The sequence below is a fragment of the Mycteria americana genome, chromosome 6 (assembly GCF_035582795.1).
Source record: "Mycteria americana isolate JAX WOST 10 ecotype Jacksonville Zoo and Gardens chromosome 6, USCA_MyAme_1.0, whole genome shotgun sequence".
Lineage (NCBI taxonomy): Eukaryota > Metazoa > Chordata > Aves > Ciconiiformes > Ciconiidae > Mycteria > Mycteria americana.
The window spans coordinates 14576429-14593838 of NC_134370.1; the positions used below are offsets into that span (position 1 = coordinate 14576429).

Below are 17410 nucleotides of genomic sequence, written 5' to 3' on the forward strand. Positions count from 1 at the left end.
CCCACCCCAAAGACATGAAAAATAACAGACAGTGCTTCCTTCTTTCAGGTTACTTATAAACTCCGTTAGCGTATCTTCCCTAGTAGTAAAAACAAGTTAGAAAGGGTCAAAGAGTTAAGCTTGGCTTAACTCTAAGAGTACCCATTTCTCCACATTACTGGAATGATTTGAGTTCGTCTTGGGCATAATTCCTGTTCAAACTCTTCTGACCATCTTTCCCAGCGATCATCACAGTTCACAGTTTTCACAGTGTAATGTAGTTGCACAGAGCTATGGTTCTGACCCATGACTATCCGGCACTGAAAAACAGAACAGTTCTCCTGAATGGCGAACTGAAAGATTTGTGGCACCCGCAGAAGTTGAGCAAGTAAGAGAATGAGAGAAGGACAATTAAAATAGTTAAAGGGTCAAGCAGTTGTCTTATAAAAAAAGAGATTAAAAAGGTTGGGCCTCTTCAATTCAAACAGGAAAAGCTGAAGGTGGGGCAGGAACATGACTGAACTTTACAAAATAAAGAAGGCGGCATATGAATAAAGCCTGATTGAGACAAAGGCTGTGAAAGAGATGAGGGTTTACTGCAACATGCTAATTCTTGCTGAAGCACTCAATTGACATTTGTCCATTAAGGTTTTACTGCCTTCTGATTACAAAGTATTAACTCTTTTCCTGGTAAAGTACTGCTTAGAAATACAAGTGAAAAGTCATCTTCTATAATGTGGAATCTGGACACGTGCTAGAGAAAAGCTTTGGTTTCACAGCATAAATCTGTGTCCGGAGAACCATTGCCTACAAGATAAAGAAAGAATAAATTCCAGTGCAAAAAGTCTTGCCTAGTTATTACTGTATCATTAACAAAGTTACAATAACTTCCCCGAGAACACTGTTTTCTGAATCATGGTCATGACTAAACATTTCTAGAGACAAAACTCAGTTCCTTAAAGTCCTCCTTAAACAAGAAAGCCTCAGACAGATCTAAAATGCTGTTCAATTACATATGAAGAAAGTAAAGGGACAGTCTTCTCCAATTCATTATCAAGCCAGATGGATTCAAAAACGATTCTGTCTTAGCATGGGGATTCACCATTGCTTTCATTTTAAATAAACCAATTTTGATGTAGGCACAACTTAAGTTCTAGGGCAATGGTTCCACCAAAAACTTCAGCAGACTGTACAGTTGACCTTCCACCCTCTGCTCACCCACTCATTTTGACTAACTGCATTAATGCAACTTCAGATAAATTCTTTCTGAAAATAATAAAGTCCCTTTATTTGTCATGGCCTCCTTCAGTTTCACACAGTAAGATTTTCTGAAACGACAACCAAAAGACTAATTTTTAGGATTGACACTTTAAGGTAACAGTCACTTAGTCCTCTGTAGTAAGGAGAGATTTAGCAAATTTTAAACGCTAATCAATAAACTGATTTGGCTATTGTAGTACAATCCTACTTTTTCACTTCCTCATATTCTTCTCCATAGAAAAATCGGTAAAAATTAAAGATCATATCATAGGATAGCATGCTTCAGGTAATCAGAACCTTCTTAAAGCCAGATTTTGGGTGGAACTTGACTCAAGCACGAATCCATGCTTGAGCAATTTCTTGCTCTAGGCTATAGGTAATTAACTAAATAGAAAAATGTCTCAAAAATATGAACATGGCTATGTAAAGGGGAAAAAGTTTGTGTCTTTCTCTTAGCTTCCAAATCACCATTCATGCTTAACTGTTTTACATTAATCTCTCTGTATAAACACATGCAAGCCCACAGAATGCTGCAAACCAGTCTTAATGCAGAAGAGTAAAAATAAACAAGAAAAATCTATAACTTTAGTACTGTGACTTGTTTTTACATACATTTAGAACTGCTTTAAGAAACAGTATGTCCTCCTAGAACCAAATATGGTAGTTTAAGTAGGTGCATTAAATATGCAAAGAATCTTCCATTACTATTTTATGGTGAATTTTTTGCTTTAGGTAAATTTTCTGCTGCATGTACTTTAGTTGTTTCGTATCATGAATGTAGAGCATATTCAACAGAAAATTAGAAATGCCAAGGGAAAATTAACATTTACAGTAAAGCCTTAATTTTTCGTTGACATATGAATACCATTGCAGAGTGGTTTGAGGTAGCCTACTAGCTTTTATTGAACATTACTTAGCTAACTTTTATTGCCTGACATCCTTCAAACATATTCTGCAAGTACTAGGTCTTCTTTCTCTCTAAAAAGATTGTTTCCCATTTCTGAGTGGGGGAAAAAAAAAAAGTGTTTCCACATGACATATTTGAGACATATTTGATAGTTAAAATTTTCTTTCAAGCATTTCAAACTGTAATCATGTTATAAAACCACTAAAAATGAATTAGATAGAAGGAGTTATGATATGTATTTTACATGTGTTTGGAGAAAAATTACAGAACATCATTAATTTTTTTTACTCTGTGCTATTAATTCAGTCTTTGTTTTCTAACTGCAAATTTCATGGCTTTTCCATCACTAAACATTGAAAACTGGAACAATCCAAACAGTATCAAATGAAAAGATAGCACAAGCATTGTATTTGAGTAATTTGACAGCTACTGTAAAGTAAGACAATAGGCAAAAGAGGTGAGACAATATGAATTTGTCAATTCCGTGTATAATCTGAATATAATTAAAGGTTATTGGGGGAGCACAAAGAAGCAAAGACCAAAAAAGTATTCATAAATGACACTTCAGGCACCAGGGTCTCAAGGAATGCATTTAAGATCTCAAACCAGAGAGTTTAATTACATGCTGCCTCTTTTACACACACAACTGTCATTGAAGGAGAATGATGTTCATAATCTTAACATGATTCTCAAAAGGTGGGTCATGGCCCATGAAATACATAAGGCTCATGAATAACTACATTCAACTAAAAAAAAAAAAAAAAAACCAATATCCCAAACTGGGGATTGTGGCATTTGCAAATACAAACCCAACAAATTATTTCTTCAATATCGTTTATGGGGTGGTCAAAACTAGAATTTGGGTCACCACCAAAAGAAACTTGCAAACTGCTGCTCTGCAACAACAGCATGTCTTACGGCTTGGAGGATTGCATTACTGGAGGACTACTTCCCTGCCAAAGATTAAGCTCAAAAGATTTAACCAATTTGTCTACAAAACCTGTTAAAAACCCCCCAAAACAGTACCACAACATTTTTTAGCTCCTATATCAGAATTATTTAATTAAATAGACTGAATCTGACTTAGATATCAATAATTATTTCACCAAGTTAGAACAGCTTAAAGAAGAAGCTTCATTCTGCAGTCTGTTTGACAACATTAAACAGTCACATTTAGCTTATGCCTGAAACCCAAAGTTTTACTCTCCAGACAAGAAACCAACAGTCCAAGCACTTACACAAATAGTTAGCTAAGAAATATGAAATATCAGATGACATGAAAAAAAAAGAGGAACTTTTATAAACATAGATAAATAAAATCAAATAATGATTTCTTATTTACTCAGAGTTTTAAACAGTTTATATAACTGTGCTCACACCTTGGAAAAGATGACTGCCTTACCAAGGAGTGATCATGAGCATTCTATATTTATCCTCCACAAACTTGTCTGCAGTTTTTATTCTGATTGCAACAGACAGACAATACATTACTCATAGGTTAAGTATTGCGATGCTGATTTTAAGCCAAGTGACTTAAAGATGTCCAAAAAGTGAGACACAAAACATGTGCTATACTTCTTACTTCTTTTGAATATTTCCTTGCTACAGACAAAATGGAAAGGAGATATCACCTACTGCAAATAGCCATTTAAAACAAGAAAATTATCTCAGTTTACAGTCTACAGATGACTTTCTTGCACTACCCTTAGCGAGAGTGACAACAGGTGTAAAGAGCTCTGTAAAGCTTTCCCCTTGACATATTTCCCAGGGTTTAAAACAATGATACTGCCTTTTCCTTATCTGGTATCTTCAACATGCTAAAACTGCAACAGTGTGAAAATAAAGATAACATTATAGAGCAACTCACCAAGCTGATCAGCAAGACTAAAATCATTTGTTTGTCTTCTATGAACGGTCACGCATCTTTTTTCATCTAGGTCATACACAGCAGCCCTAAAATACTCTTAGGCTACACTTAGGGAAATGACTGTTCTTAGCAAGCTTCAGGTAAAGTTTTAGTTCTATTTTACTTAGACTAAATATTTTAAATTGAACACTGCCATCTTATACATTAGTCCCTTGAGAGTAAATCAACTCTCTATCTACTAATGCCTCTATGGCTAAACAAAGCAACATGGTATTTAAGTGAACATTATTAATTCAGATCTCCTGAGGACAACTGTACTATTTCACTGCTCCAGTTTAATCAGAGGTCAACTTATATAGTCAATTATGAATTAAAATAGATTAGAACAAAATATATTAAGTATAGCAAACAATTTTAATCAAAACTGCCAAACATTCTGCACTGATTCATTCTTATGTATTAATATTCATTTTAGGACATTTTCACCTGCTTTTTCTTTCCAGGTCTAGGCTTATGGCAGAGTCATAACACACGGAACTTCAGGTTCATGAAACACAGTATTTGACTGGAAATTTTCAAATGTGAATTTATCTTCCAACCAGTACTAAACATACAAGATTTCAGAAGAACTCAAGCAGTATCCTTCCACAGGGACCTGTATTTTTTACATAGGAAAGTTTCTGAGCTCCAACAGCTCTAACAAATTCTTCTAAAGCACTAGTGGAGCTTATGACACTAGGTAAGTCAAAAGATGAAGAGCATACAAAAAACAGCATATCAGTGCTTCAGCTTAGATATTAAGTGGTCAAAATATATTCCTATGAGTGTTGTTACAGATGTAAAAGATATCCATCCTAGCAAGCAGCATGATACATTAGTATCATTAAGATAACTTCAAGTTGCAGTATCCAACTGTAGAAATTATTTCGATCAATGTGCTGTAAGGCCACAGAAACTAGGCAATATAAATTCTCTTTGCTCTGCCCTGATTTTGTTTTCAGGTCAGACTAATTAAAGTATTTTCCAGGATTAGAAAATAAGTTATGATGTTAGTGGTACGCAAAAAGTACTTTTAAGCAGCCACCAATTGTCAGTTCATTTTTTGGCATTAAAAGGAGTTAAGGCCGCACTAGCATTAAATTATATACGTGAATTGGTCCAGTCTTATTAAACCACTATTTAAAAATTTTATTTGTTCCTACCTGCTGTACAAGACATTAAGGCAAAAACAAGCTCTCCTGTAAGTCATATAGGTACATTACAGGTAAGATTGTTTTAAATACACAAACAAACGCTTAACTTAAATGAAGCAACACCATTAGTTTATTTGACTTGAGAAACACTATTATAAAAAGCCCACTATCATTAGCCAGAGGTGAGTTTGCATTGGCCATTATCACAAATATAAGTACATGTGAATACTTAATGTAGTTGTAACTTTCAGAAGATAATGCATTTGGGTAATGCTGTTCACCATGATTATGGCTAACAGCTTCCACAACATTCCTTCTCTGAACCTAAAGAGAAAGCAGAATAGGCTTTTTAACCAAACACCAGTTAATTGCTGAGAGTTGGAAACTTGTCTTCATAACTTTAGATTAAATACAAATATTTGATTTTCCAAATTCCTACGAGAATCTTGTATACACAATGCTTCCAACATCTTAGATTCAGGGTAATAAATAGGATACTATAAATGGGCAGAATATTTCAGTTCAAACTAAAAAGCATGAGTGCAATTCAAAACCAGACAAGTACAAAGGATTCTCTAATAATAATTTGTCAGTTTCTAATAAAGTATATACACATTATATATTCTCTCTATACACATACCATACATAGATACTCTATATCTTATATAGTACACTGCCACATATATTCTACCACTATAGAATCTGTTCCCACAGAAGACTTAAAATTGGTATATTTGTACAGATGATACCCATAATTATCATAATGATGGCCAAAAGGCCATTAATTTATTGGAGGAGTATCCTCTAGTGAAGGACTCAAAGATGACACCAACTAAATACTGGGAAAATGCTCTTCTGCAATATAAGTGTTCTTATATTAGTGTACAATGTTCTTACTACCAAAAAAGGCTGGCAAATTTTACTAAAATATAGTCCCAGCACTTTATTTCATTCAAAAGGTTAACTTCGGAAGATAGCTGCATCTTAATTAGTTATGTGCATCTGTACGATAAAGATTCTTAATCAGGAACTTTAGCAATAAAGAGCCACAGAACACATTAGGCATTTTAAAGGTCTGTTTTCACATCATCTGAACATTAACTTCTGGGAATTTAGAAAGCCGCTTAAAGCTGATGAAAATCTTCACATGGTTACTTAAAATTACTACAGTTTAACACTTACTTATACTGATTTACCTTAAAGCAATGTTTACTATGTGCACTGAGCCGACATTTGATACAATAGGGCAATATAACACACAATAAAGTAACATGATATAATAATGTAACTCATTCCTAAAGCAAACTGATTACAATTAACTTTAACAGTAGGAGTCTAAGATTTTTCAGGGAACTTAACCTTATCAAATCAAGAGCAGTTTCAATCTCTCAATCTCTTTCTAAAAAAAAAAAAAAAAAAGTAGTAGTTTGTGATCTAAATGCCAAATTTCAAAGCTGAAATCAGCCTCCAATGCTAATATTATGCTTCTTCAGTGGCTTTCAGAACCCTGGCAGCCCATTCAGTAATTCTAAATAACCAATGAAAGGCAATTAAAAAAAAGATTGGAAAAAAGTCTATCATCAGCAACCTCTAAATTCTCTTTACAAGAGCCATCACCTGATACTGAAGTACTGCAAGGGTCTATAAATTGAAAAAGGGTGGAAAACTACACCAGTATTCATCAGCCAAGAGCAAAAAGAAAAGAAAATAGCCTAAAAGTGGCCTCTCTGAAGAGGCTGAAAAGAGCTAGAGTGAAAAGTCCTATACAATCATAAACCTTTGCCATCAGTAGTCTGCAGTCTCTGATCACAAGAGAGACCTGCAACAGCAGTCGAAACACTTAGAAATACAGTATTTCTAAACATTACTTAGAAGTTAGGGAATAGAAATGTATGAATTGTCAGAGCTAAGAAAGCTTTAGAAAACTAGAACAAACAGCTTCAAAGGAAACGAACTCCTCTAGTAATTTGGCTAAGTTATTTAAAAAATAAGCAAGACCCTTGTACTTGATTGCAAAGAAGGGGAATGAACTACAAGTTTTCAATACCCTTAAGGCTTCTGTATACAAAACTAGTTATCACTAGACATAACATTTTTTAATGTAAATAATTTAATAAGCTAGGCTTCATACTACTGTCAGAATAATTTAAGAGTTACTTTTGAGTTTTTCTTTAAATATTTGATACTTTGTCCAGAAGATGAGTTACACAACTAAACCAAATACTTCTCTACAGGAAATCATAGCGTGTAACCAATCCAACCTATTTTTTATTAGAAGTCCAAAGTATACAAAGCCTTATTTATCTGGCAATTCCATTTTATCATATATCTGCCAAAACCCTGTCACACACTGATTCCGAGGATCTTAAACAAAGGCAAATGTAGTTTTGGAAAATGTAACTGACACTAGGGTGTTGGGTTTTTTTTATAAAAAACGAAACAAAACAAAAAACCCATCACACAAAATTAAAACCCCCAAGCCCCCCACACTTACATTACTTAAAGACAAAGTCTTCAAAAGTTGACACTTCTATTCTAGTTTATAGTTTTTATTCCAAAATTTGAGAAAGTATTGAATGGCTATTCTTGCAGTTTCTCATTTGAGGTGTATATCCAAGAAAGAACAACCTAACACACCCTTGCTTTCAAAACAAGCTTCTTGCCAAGCATGCTCAGATGCAGAAACACAAGTATAGTTAGTCTGTGTGTAATCCTTTTTCTCAAACTAGATGGAAACAAAATGAATGCTGCTGAATACATGCAGTAGGAGACTTTTTTTTTAAATGGGAATTTTTTTCCAGGAATACTAGTACCTGTTAATTTTCACATGTGCTACATTCAACAAGTTTACCAGTGTAACTGCATGTGTAATTCTCACTACTACAATTTTTAAAACAGGGTTTAATTTTGAAAAATTAAATTTCAACATTTAACACTGTCATTTCACATTCAGAAATAAATCTGAAAGTGAAAAATCACATCCAACTGGAAAAAACTCTCCTGTTGTACACAAAGTACACTGAAATGCAAAATTTACCAGTTGTCTTGCTCAGACACCTTCCTCTATAAACTGCTGCTAATACCAACATGCCTACAGATAAACATGAAGTGAGAAGAGGTTTGAGGATGGGAGGGGAAATGCATGTGGGGGAGGAGGACAACATATTTAGTACTGTACCTTTGAGGCTTCCCCAGTCATCTCTATGGTACAGAGCATTATATTCATGAAAAAGGAATCCAATCTCCACTATGAAGTTTAAAGAAAAACTTTAATACTCTGCAAATGCCATTAAAGACAACATTATGTTTTTATACTCACCAAGCTTTATGATATAGCAACTTCAGACACATTTCCCAGTCATTTTAATCAAAAAAATCTAATCTTCCACACTGACATGAGAACCACCATCTAGACTATGTATTACACCAACATCAAAATCAACTAGATGCTCTTAAAATAGAACATTGACACAAATTCCTAGGGTGAAAAAACCCCATCTAGCATTCTGAACTAACTGTGGCACTTTTGCTCAAATTTACAAACACCACAGTACAATAAAATCTAAAATAATTTCTACCAGAAATAGCACAGGTTTCATGATACCCAGATTTCATAAACTCTCAAATGCAGCATTCTAAATATAAATGTTTCTTGACCAAATTAGTTCTCAGAAACACTGTAAATGCTTTTCTTTCTCATACAATTTTTTTCTAGTCTCAAGAACCTGCTCCAGAGTCTCAATTCATGTCAGTTTCCTAATTCTCTCATGCTTATCCTCCATGATGTTTTTTCCACACTATCCCTAAACCAAATGTGGAGCATTAATGCCCTTTTAGAAAGGGGAAAAGTAGCTAAAGATTTGCCCAAAAGCTACAGTCTTGTCAAACACTAGCAGCGTTATATCTATGTCATTGTACTCTACTTTGCTTGATAAATTCTAGTTAAGCATCCTTAAAAACACTATTTGTACCAGTATACTTAAAGATTTAAAGATCAAACAACTGAGAGAAGTTAGGAGATCCAACACAGGAATTCTGCCACGTAAAGAAAGCCAAGATAACACAACTATTTAATTCAAATCCACACGGAACAAGGTAGGAGAATGCCCATTAAAAGCAATGTGAGCTTGGCCCTATAAACTACGGACGAGGCACACAAGTCAATTTTACTGTTCATAGGCTTCCTTCCGTACAGAAACTTTAAAAAACAAAAGTATGAACTTCACACCTAAGAAAATACAGTTTTTGTAAGACCGGAAGCCATACTGTCCACGAGTCCAAAAAACAAAATACAGGAGAAGCGAGCGATTCAGCAGCGGGCAGGGTGGAGCAGAAGGCGGGACAATGACCTAATAGGTCTTTTCTATCTTTAGTTTCATGAGCCTCTGTGGGCAAGAGGCGTCTGGATCACACGCTCTGCTCTGCAACCGACACACCGCGGGAACTCGGGACACGTCCCTCCTCGCAGGGCGGCAGGTAGGCGCAGCCCTGACCTGCCTAACGCAGTTCTCCGGAAACTTGATGCTTACAACAGGTATCCCAAAGGGACAGAGCTTACAGACAGGCAAGCTTGAGACAGCGCTGAACTCAGAAGCAATACTACAAGTCGGTTTTTAGCTATGAGCAATACTACAAGTGATTCGAGTTGCCCGCTTGCCCTTCTTACCTTGAACACTTTACCGAAAGCACCATCTCCCAGCTCTCCTATAATTTCCCAGAACTCCTCAGGGTTCAAATCCCTCTTGACGTGCTCGTATTGTTTCTTCTTCTTCTCACCACCCAGCTTGAAGATCTTACGAAAGTTGAAGAAGGACATTTTTCCTCCGGCCGAGGGAGGCCAGCCTCCAGGCGACCAGGCGGCGGCGGCGTCTGGCGGTGCCCCCTCAGCCCGCCGTGACCATCCGGGGCGGGCGGTCCTGTCGGGCGCGATCCCCACGAGGGCCGAGGAAAGTCCTCAGGCCGCCTGGGAAGCCGTCACCGCCGGGCGCCGAGAGGAAACAACACGCCGAGATCCCCCGGAGCCCCCCCGAGGGGCCGGGCCCTCGACGCCAGCCGCAGCGCTCCTCTCCCGCGACGGGCTCGGCGGTCCCTGCCTACTTGGCCGGGCCGGTGACCATCGCGTCAGCAACAAGTGCCGGGATCCCTCCTCGGAACGGGCGGCTCGGCGGCGGCGGGCGGGGCGGAGGATGGAGCCTGAGGAGAAGAGGGGCGGCGAAGGGATCACGGCTCCCGCGGGAAGGGGGCAGCGGCTGCGCGCCGGCCAGGGGGAGCGGTCGCCCCGCTGCCCGCCGAGGGCACTCCCGCCTCAGAGGATGGGGCGGATGTCGGGAGGGGAGGAGAGGGGAGGGGGCTGCCCCACTCCCGACTCCCGTTCGGTGCCCTCACAGATCGGGGCCTCGCGGCGTCCCGGGATGGCAGAGCGGAGGAAGACGACGTTTCCCGTCTCCCGCTCGTTCCCCCGCCCTCTCGCAGAGCGGGGCCCGGGCGGCACCGTTTCCTGCGGGGCGGGGCGGCGGCAGCAGCACCTCCTCCTCCTCCTCCTTCTCCACCCGCCGCCGGCACGTGCGCGCGCCCCGTGCCCCCGCCCCTCTTCCCGCGCTCCCGGAACCGCCTCGCGCCCCAGCCGCGGCCGCCGCCACCGCGCCAGCGCACGCGCGCCACCGCCTCCTTCAGCGCATGCGCACGCACCATACCGACAGCCGCCCCCACCAACGGTTCGTCGCCGGCAAAGGTGGGGGAAGAGGCGGGGCTTTCCCTTTCCCACGTGATGTGGCGGCACGAGCCAATAGGAGCGCGCCGAGGCCTCCGGCGGGTAAGTTGGTGTCTGGCTCCAAGATGGAGGGGTGCATTCCCTCCCCCCTCGCCTTCCCTTTATTTCAGGGCTTGGGGAGGCAGCGCTTAGGGTGGGCGACTTCTCGTCTTTTCCTCCTGTTTCTCCTTGGGGGTAGGCTGCGTACTCGCAGTGGGGGGGGCGGGGAGGGGAAGGGAAGGGAAGGGAAGGGAAGTGACTTTTCCCTTTCGTCTTCTGGTAGTCGTTATGGGACAGGCTGTGTGGAAAAATGATCCTTTACTATCTGCTAAGTTGCGTATCCTGAAGGCTACCCTGCTCTTCTCTTATTTCTTCTCAACTGTCCTGTGTAGGGAAGGTCCCCCCCGGTCTTGCGGCAGAGGGTGATGTTTCCTAGGTAGGGGGAAAGCTTCCTTTCAGGGCTGGTTGGGTACCTTGAGTTCCTCTTCTCAGCACACGTAGACTCCCTCCTCTCCCCACGTTGCTCCCAGGTCTCACTGAAGATGCTGAAGGGGCTATGAGGCCGTCTGTCTGCCAGGAGTGTTGTGATGGCAGGTGGTGCCTCCTGGAGGGTTTGAGCTTGGGAGCGTTTTTTGAGAAGGTGTTGGTAGAAAAAGGCAATGTTGGAAGACTTTCTTTTGTTTGTGGGCCAGTACTGCTCCTAGACCAGCTACTGGTTTGTCATAGTACGGTGTGATGTTAATGTGCTGCATGTCTGGTATCTTGTGAGATTTAATCAGTAGGACAGGCTTGAATTTCCTTATCTCACAACCTTCTCTTCCCACAAGCGATTCCTTCATCAGCCTGAAGTATAATTGTGTTTTAATAGTTGTGTTGTTTATATGCCACCAAACGTGTGGTATTTCTTCACGTGAAAGCAAGAGGTCTTCCCATTGCTTTGATAAGGGGCAATTAGCAGACATCTTGGAGACAAAGTTTAGGCTGTGATGGGAGACAGGAAGCTGATCTTGCAGTAAAGGCAATGATGTAAGACCTAAGAGAGATCTGACAATGAGACAAACACCCAGTGAAAATCATGTAATGCCTTATCCTCATATGAAGCTGAGTGCCTGCAGTTACTGTTGTTTTAAACTGTGTTAAAAGCTTCTAAAGATCAAGCTTCTGGTGTGAATAATTCCTCAGACTGTTTTATTAGCATGACAGTAGTTTGCTATCTAAGGAGGGTAGTCCATGTGTAAATTCAGTAATAATAATGAGGCATTGAGATGCACCGGTTATGGGGATCATATGGCAACCTCAACAGTCTCCTTGAAAGAAGCATGACTTTAAGGAATAGAAAGTGCTGGGGTGAGTCAAGAAAGGGATTTCATCAAAGGAGTTGTCTAATACTACAGGTGTTTGTAGTAATGAAGGTTAGAAAGGTGGTTCAGAAGGAGGTAAGGGCATAGAAGTAGCCCGGAACTGAACTTTGCATTGTGTGTTAACGATGGTTTTTTTAGCTGAAGCATGCTGGGGTAGAAACCTTTTAAGAATAAGTTGGCATTGTATGTTGAGTAATTAGTGGTGCTAATAGTATTTATAGTGTACAGGAAAACACTGCTAGGCACTGTCCTGCAACAGAACAAGGAGATGGCCACTGCCACAAAGAGTTTATGAATCAAACAACAGTGTTGTGTCATGAGATAATTTCTTTAATCTGTATAAAATCAGTTTCAAGGTAGTACTACTCTATGAATAGAGAGCTTTTCAAGTACTCTTGCTAACCTGATAGCAGTCCTGATTTGTTGTAATAATCAGCATTTGCTGTCCAAAAATGATCTTGGGCTTTGTGGTTCCTTTGTATTGACAGCTTGGCCACAAAATGTAAAACTGTTGAGGAGGGTGTTAAAGCCAAGACTGTTTATGTGTGTAAGGGTAATACCAAGAAACAACTGCAATCCAAATGAGCTGTTTTCCTTTCTCCCCTGTGAGCTGGCTGGCTGCCTGCACCTATTAACTTAATTTACAAGTTTCATGCAGATAGTTTGGATTAAATACAATAACAAAGAAAGTGATTGATAAGGTTTCTGCAGTGTTACCAGCAGCAATTTAGCTTCTGGGATCTTAATTTTTAGAATTCAATTTCTTTTCCCTCTCTATAATACCTTTTTTTTATGTGTGTGCCCCTTCAGGGTGGGATGATAGCTTTCATTTGGATGTTAAAATATAAGGATGGCTTTAATAATAATTTTCATTTATTTTTTAAATTGAATATTTTGATTTTACCTTGCTTCCTCTTGGATAAAAAGTGCTTTGGGACTAACTTCCATCTGTTTATTTGAGCTGACTAATTGATAGAGGATGGGGGAAAAAGGAATCCAAAGCCATAGCATGAAATCCTTGTATCTAGGCAGGATAAGCTTTTCTTTAGCCTCAGGGTTAATGTCATAGGGCAGCGGGGAGTGGGGGTGGGGAGGTGTATATGTGTATGTCAGAGTTTGTAATGATAACTGGAAATAAATGCAAAACTAAAAGAAAATTTCTTGAGCTATATGTGAACAAATGTAGTTGAGCTGCTTTAATAAGGCTGGCAGTTATGGGACTGTGGTACCAGGGCCCAGTTCTTTCTCAGCTCTATGGATAAATGAACTTCTGACTGTAAGTAGTTGACATAGAGCATCTATATAATGTGTCAGTTTGCTTTGAACATGTGTGTGATAAAACAGGTTCACTCAGAGCAGAACAGGGACAGTAGTGTCATCCTACCAATGACTACATGTTAGTAAGTACTATAGATGTGTTGCTTTAGACTTTTATAAAGATAGTCTTCCTGTACTAGAGAGCTTTTAATTTATGTAATGTTGAAAATATAAGATTAAAGGCTGGCACAAGAAAGGAGCAATTAATCTAGTCATAAAGTTTTGCTTTTAATGTCGTCTGGTTTTTTTTTTTGCTTACTCTTTAACAAGTAATTCAAGATAAAAACATTATATCTGAAAAGGAGAACTGTGGCTCAGTCTCAATTTTTCCCTTATTCTTTCACTCTAGAGTTACAGCTTGCCACTCAATCCTAAAAATAAACTCTGTAAGGTGAAGGTTAAGTGCTAGTAGCAAATCTCTCCCAATTTGCATTGACTTCCTGGTATGGAGGAGGCTGTATGAAGCCTGGGGTTGTGTGTGTGTGTGTGTGTGGTTTTATTTGGCGGGGGGGAGGGGGGTTGGTTGTTGTTTTTTTTTTTTTCCCCGGTAGAAGTTTTTAGCAACTGTAAGTGTTTCCAGATGGTAAGGATAAAAAGGTAAAAGTAAGTTATAAGTATATTAAAATTTCTCCTTCAAGAATTTAATGCAATGCATTTTTGAAAATTCAATGCTTCCTTAAAACGTCAGAGTAAAGATGTTAAAGAACTATTTCGGTTGGGCATCAAATATACTGGCTTAAAAATAGCTGTAACTCTTTAGTGCAATCTTTTTCATCTCTTTAAGACTTAGAACTTTCCTTTATCCTTTCTGCTGCTTAATATCGCCATCCTTTCCCATTGACTTCATTGCTTACACTTGTTACTGTTCCTAACTCCCTCTTTAAGTTCTACTTCTATTTCATTTAAACTGCTCTCTTCAGTTTCTCTTCATTGAAAATAAACACTTGCTTCCGAAATTTAATTTGAAATGTGTTCTTCACAGAATATATTGCCCTTTCACTGCAGTCCTACATCCTGTCTTCAGTTCTTTCAAAATATTTAATGGTATATTTTTATATTGTCTTGACTTTCTGTCCACCCACGCTTTCACTGATGTCCTCCAATCTTCTGTCTGATGTTTGAGTTCATTGAACTGCTGTAAGGTCACAGGTGGCTTGTTCGTGGTTAAATCTGAGACATAATTCTTGTTTCATCCGTCTTAATCTGTCTGTCACCTTTGGCACTCAACACTGTCCCTTCTGTTTTCTTTACTTGATGTACGTGGTGTTTTCATTGATATTTTCCAATTATACGGTGGTGTTTTTCCATAGACTCCTACGATTTCTACTCTGTTCTGTTCCCGAAGTTAATGTTTTCTGCTGTATTGGACTCATTTCAGTTCTAAGCGCAACTGTAACTTCTAGATCCTTCTAGTTAACCCACTGTAACTTCTAGATCCTTCTAGTTAACCCACTGTAACTTCTAGATCCTTCTAGTTAACCCACTGTAACTTCTAGATCTTTCTAGTTAACCCACTACCTTCCTTTTTAACGTCCTCCTTTTTGCATTCTTGGCTTTTGCCAAGACCTTGTGTGTCCAGCCTCTGAAGTTATTTCCAAAAGCTGCCTTGCTTCCCTCTGAATCTGACTCCTTTTTCCTTGGAGTTTGGGATTTTATGGAATTAAGTTCTGATACTTCGCCTTGTACCACCACAGCTTTACTAACTTTCCTCAGTCCTTCAGGCTTTGTGAGCAATTTTTGGTGACTCTCCCATACCTGACCTTTTTCTCCCTTCTCCCATTCATCATGAGTCATTTTTCTTTTCCTACTATTCTGAATGTGTTGCCTTCTCATAGGAGCACCTCAGTTCAGTGGACTTTAAATACCATGGTGTTTTCAGTCTCTTTCCATGTTGTATATTGACCTTAAAGATATTCCTTTTCTTCCCTCTATACCACTTCCGTCATCTTTGTGCACAGGCCAAGTTTTTAACTTTTTGTCCTTTTCCTGTGACCCCGCTACACTTGCTATGCTGTACCTGACTCCTGTGTCCTAATGCTCTAATTAAGGGTAGTAAGTACAGAGGAGCTAGTAGTATCTTTAGTTAATAACCCATGTTTATGATAAGGTGAAGAAAGAAATACAAAAGAGGGCTAAAAAAATCTTTTCATTTCTTTATGATGTAAGAAGATGGCCTAAAAGGCTGTACATTTTCCTCCAAGGAGCATCAAGTCATGTTACCCATTTATTGGAAGCCTTGAGAGGGGAGACCATACTGTATATAGCACTCTTAAAGCCCTTCTATTAAATGTGCAGTTGATAGATCTGTAGCTTAGAGACTTGTATTTCTGTTCTGCATTTGAAATGTAAAGCTGTCTTCATAAAGGAACAAAAAAGAGACTCGGTTTTGTGCTCGGTATTTTATGAGCCTTTCTGATATGAGTAACAGCAATAGTTCAGTCATACATAATACAAACAGGGAAAAAACTATAATACCAGAGATTAGACGCTCAAGAGCTTGCCCATCTCTCATTAGCCAGAATCAATGCTCAGGCTCCTATCAATAACCTGGAAACTATACATTACATGACTACTTTTTTTTTTTTATGCATTACTGCAGGACCAGTTAATCTACAAATTGCCATAGAAACATGTGGCATTTGGAAGCTTCAACATATAAGGGTATTACTTGATGTTTGCAGTAAAAAAATTAAGTGTTAAAATGTTTAGGAATAGGATTGATCTAATTTTGGCTTCAGAAAAATCTGTGTGTTTAGTCTAAATTGCTCTAGCTTTTTCAGTAGTCAGCGAGGAAAGGTATCTTCAGAGGGCAATTCGCCCTTTCCCATTTTAGATACTTACCTTTATCACACAGTATTTAACTGTGTGAGGTGACTTGTCCTGGAAACCTGTGATGGGGGTGGTTCTTCCTACCTATGGAGCTACCACTGCCAGCAGAACTCTTAGAGTGCAGTTCTCTTGATATCAGGCAACACCTCTGGGAATGATGACAGAGCAAATGTAAAAGTTGCCAAATTACCTGAATGTTTCCAAGTAAACAGATTATGTCTTATTGAATAGGCTTTATCTGAAATCAAATGTCAGATGAAAAAGCAATAATATAAATATAGAAATCTTGTATAAGGATCAGATATTTCAACAAATAGTACAAGAATATTTCTCGGAAACATAGCGGGTCAAAGGTGTTCAAGCTTTAATGTGTTAACTTCCTTGAAGTTATTGCAAAAAATAAATATGTTTTTCTTATTGTTTCTAGTTGGTCTGCAAGAAAACCACCTTCAAGTTTGATATTTGGAAACATAGTCATATATAATTGGAGAGGTAAGTTGTGCTTTTATACTTATTTGAGTGAGAAGCAGACCTCGAGTTTAATGGAAAGTGTCAACAGCTTGAAACTTACATAGCTGATTCTCTTTATTGATTAACTGACTAATGCAATTAAAAACTTCAAGTCCTCTTTCATGATAAAATTGTTTAAGAAGGCTGGACGCTTTTTGGTTTGTATTTAACTGAAAAACTCCTTTTATAGGAATTTTCAGGTAATATTAAAATACTGAGCTGCATTGGTGGATAGCTTTATTTTTTTTAATACAGGAGTTAGTCTAATAAAAATTATTTCCCTCCATGTCTTGATGACTATAACAATCTTTCACAGAACCACACATGAATAAGTCTATCTAGAGTATTGATTTCTTTTAAAATAATATGCAATTAAAATACTACTACTCTTAGCTATAATGCTGTATTCTTTCTAACCATTTTAATCACTTGAGATTA

At 38.7% G+C, this 17410-nt stretch overlaps 2 protein-coding genes across 4 annotated transcripts in view; one reads left to right on the forward strand and one right to left on the reverse strand.

The window, feature by feature from the left end:
- Positions 1 to 10816, reverse strand: part of SLK (STE20 like kinase) — a 52958-nt gene extending 42142 nt beyond the window's left edge. For both annotated transcript variants that reach the window (XM_075504609.1, XM_075504608.1), the window contains exon 1: positions 9873 to 10816. In XM_075504609.1, the coding sequence (XP_075360724.1) occupies positions 9873 to 10022 (150 nt within the window). In that variant the 5' untranslated portion in view covers positions 10023 to 10816. The remainder of the gene's footprint in view (positions 1 to 9872) is intronic.
- Positions 10817 to 10964: 148 nt separating this feature from the next.
- STN1 (STN1 subunit of CST complex) overlaps positions 10965 to 17410 on the forward strand; it is a 48451-nt gene continuing 42005 nt past the window's right edge. For both annotated transcript variants that reach the window (XM_075504612.1, XM_075504610.1), the window contains exons 1-2: positions 10965 to 11018; positions 16890 to 16954. The gene's annotated coding sequence lies outside the window, so the exon portion shown is untranslated. The remainder of the gene's footprint in view (positions 11019 to 16889; positions 16955 to 17410) is intronic.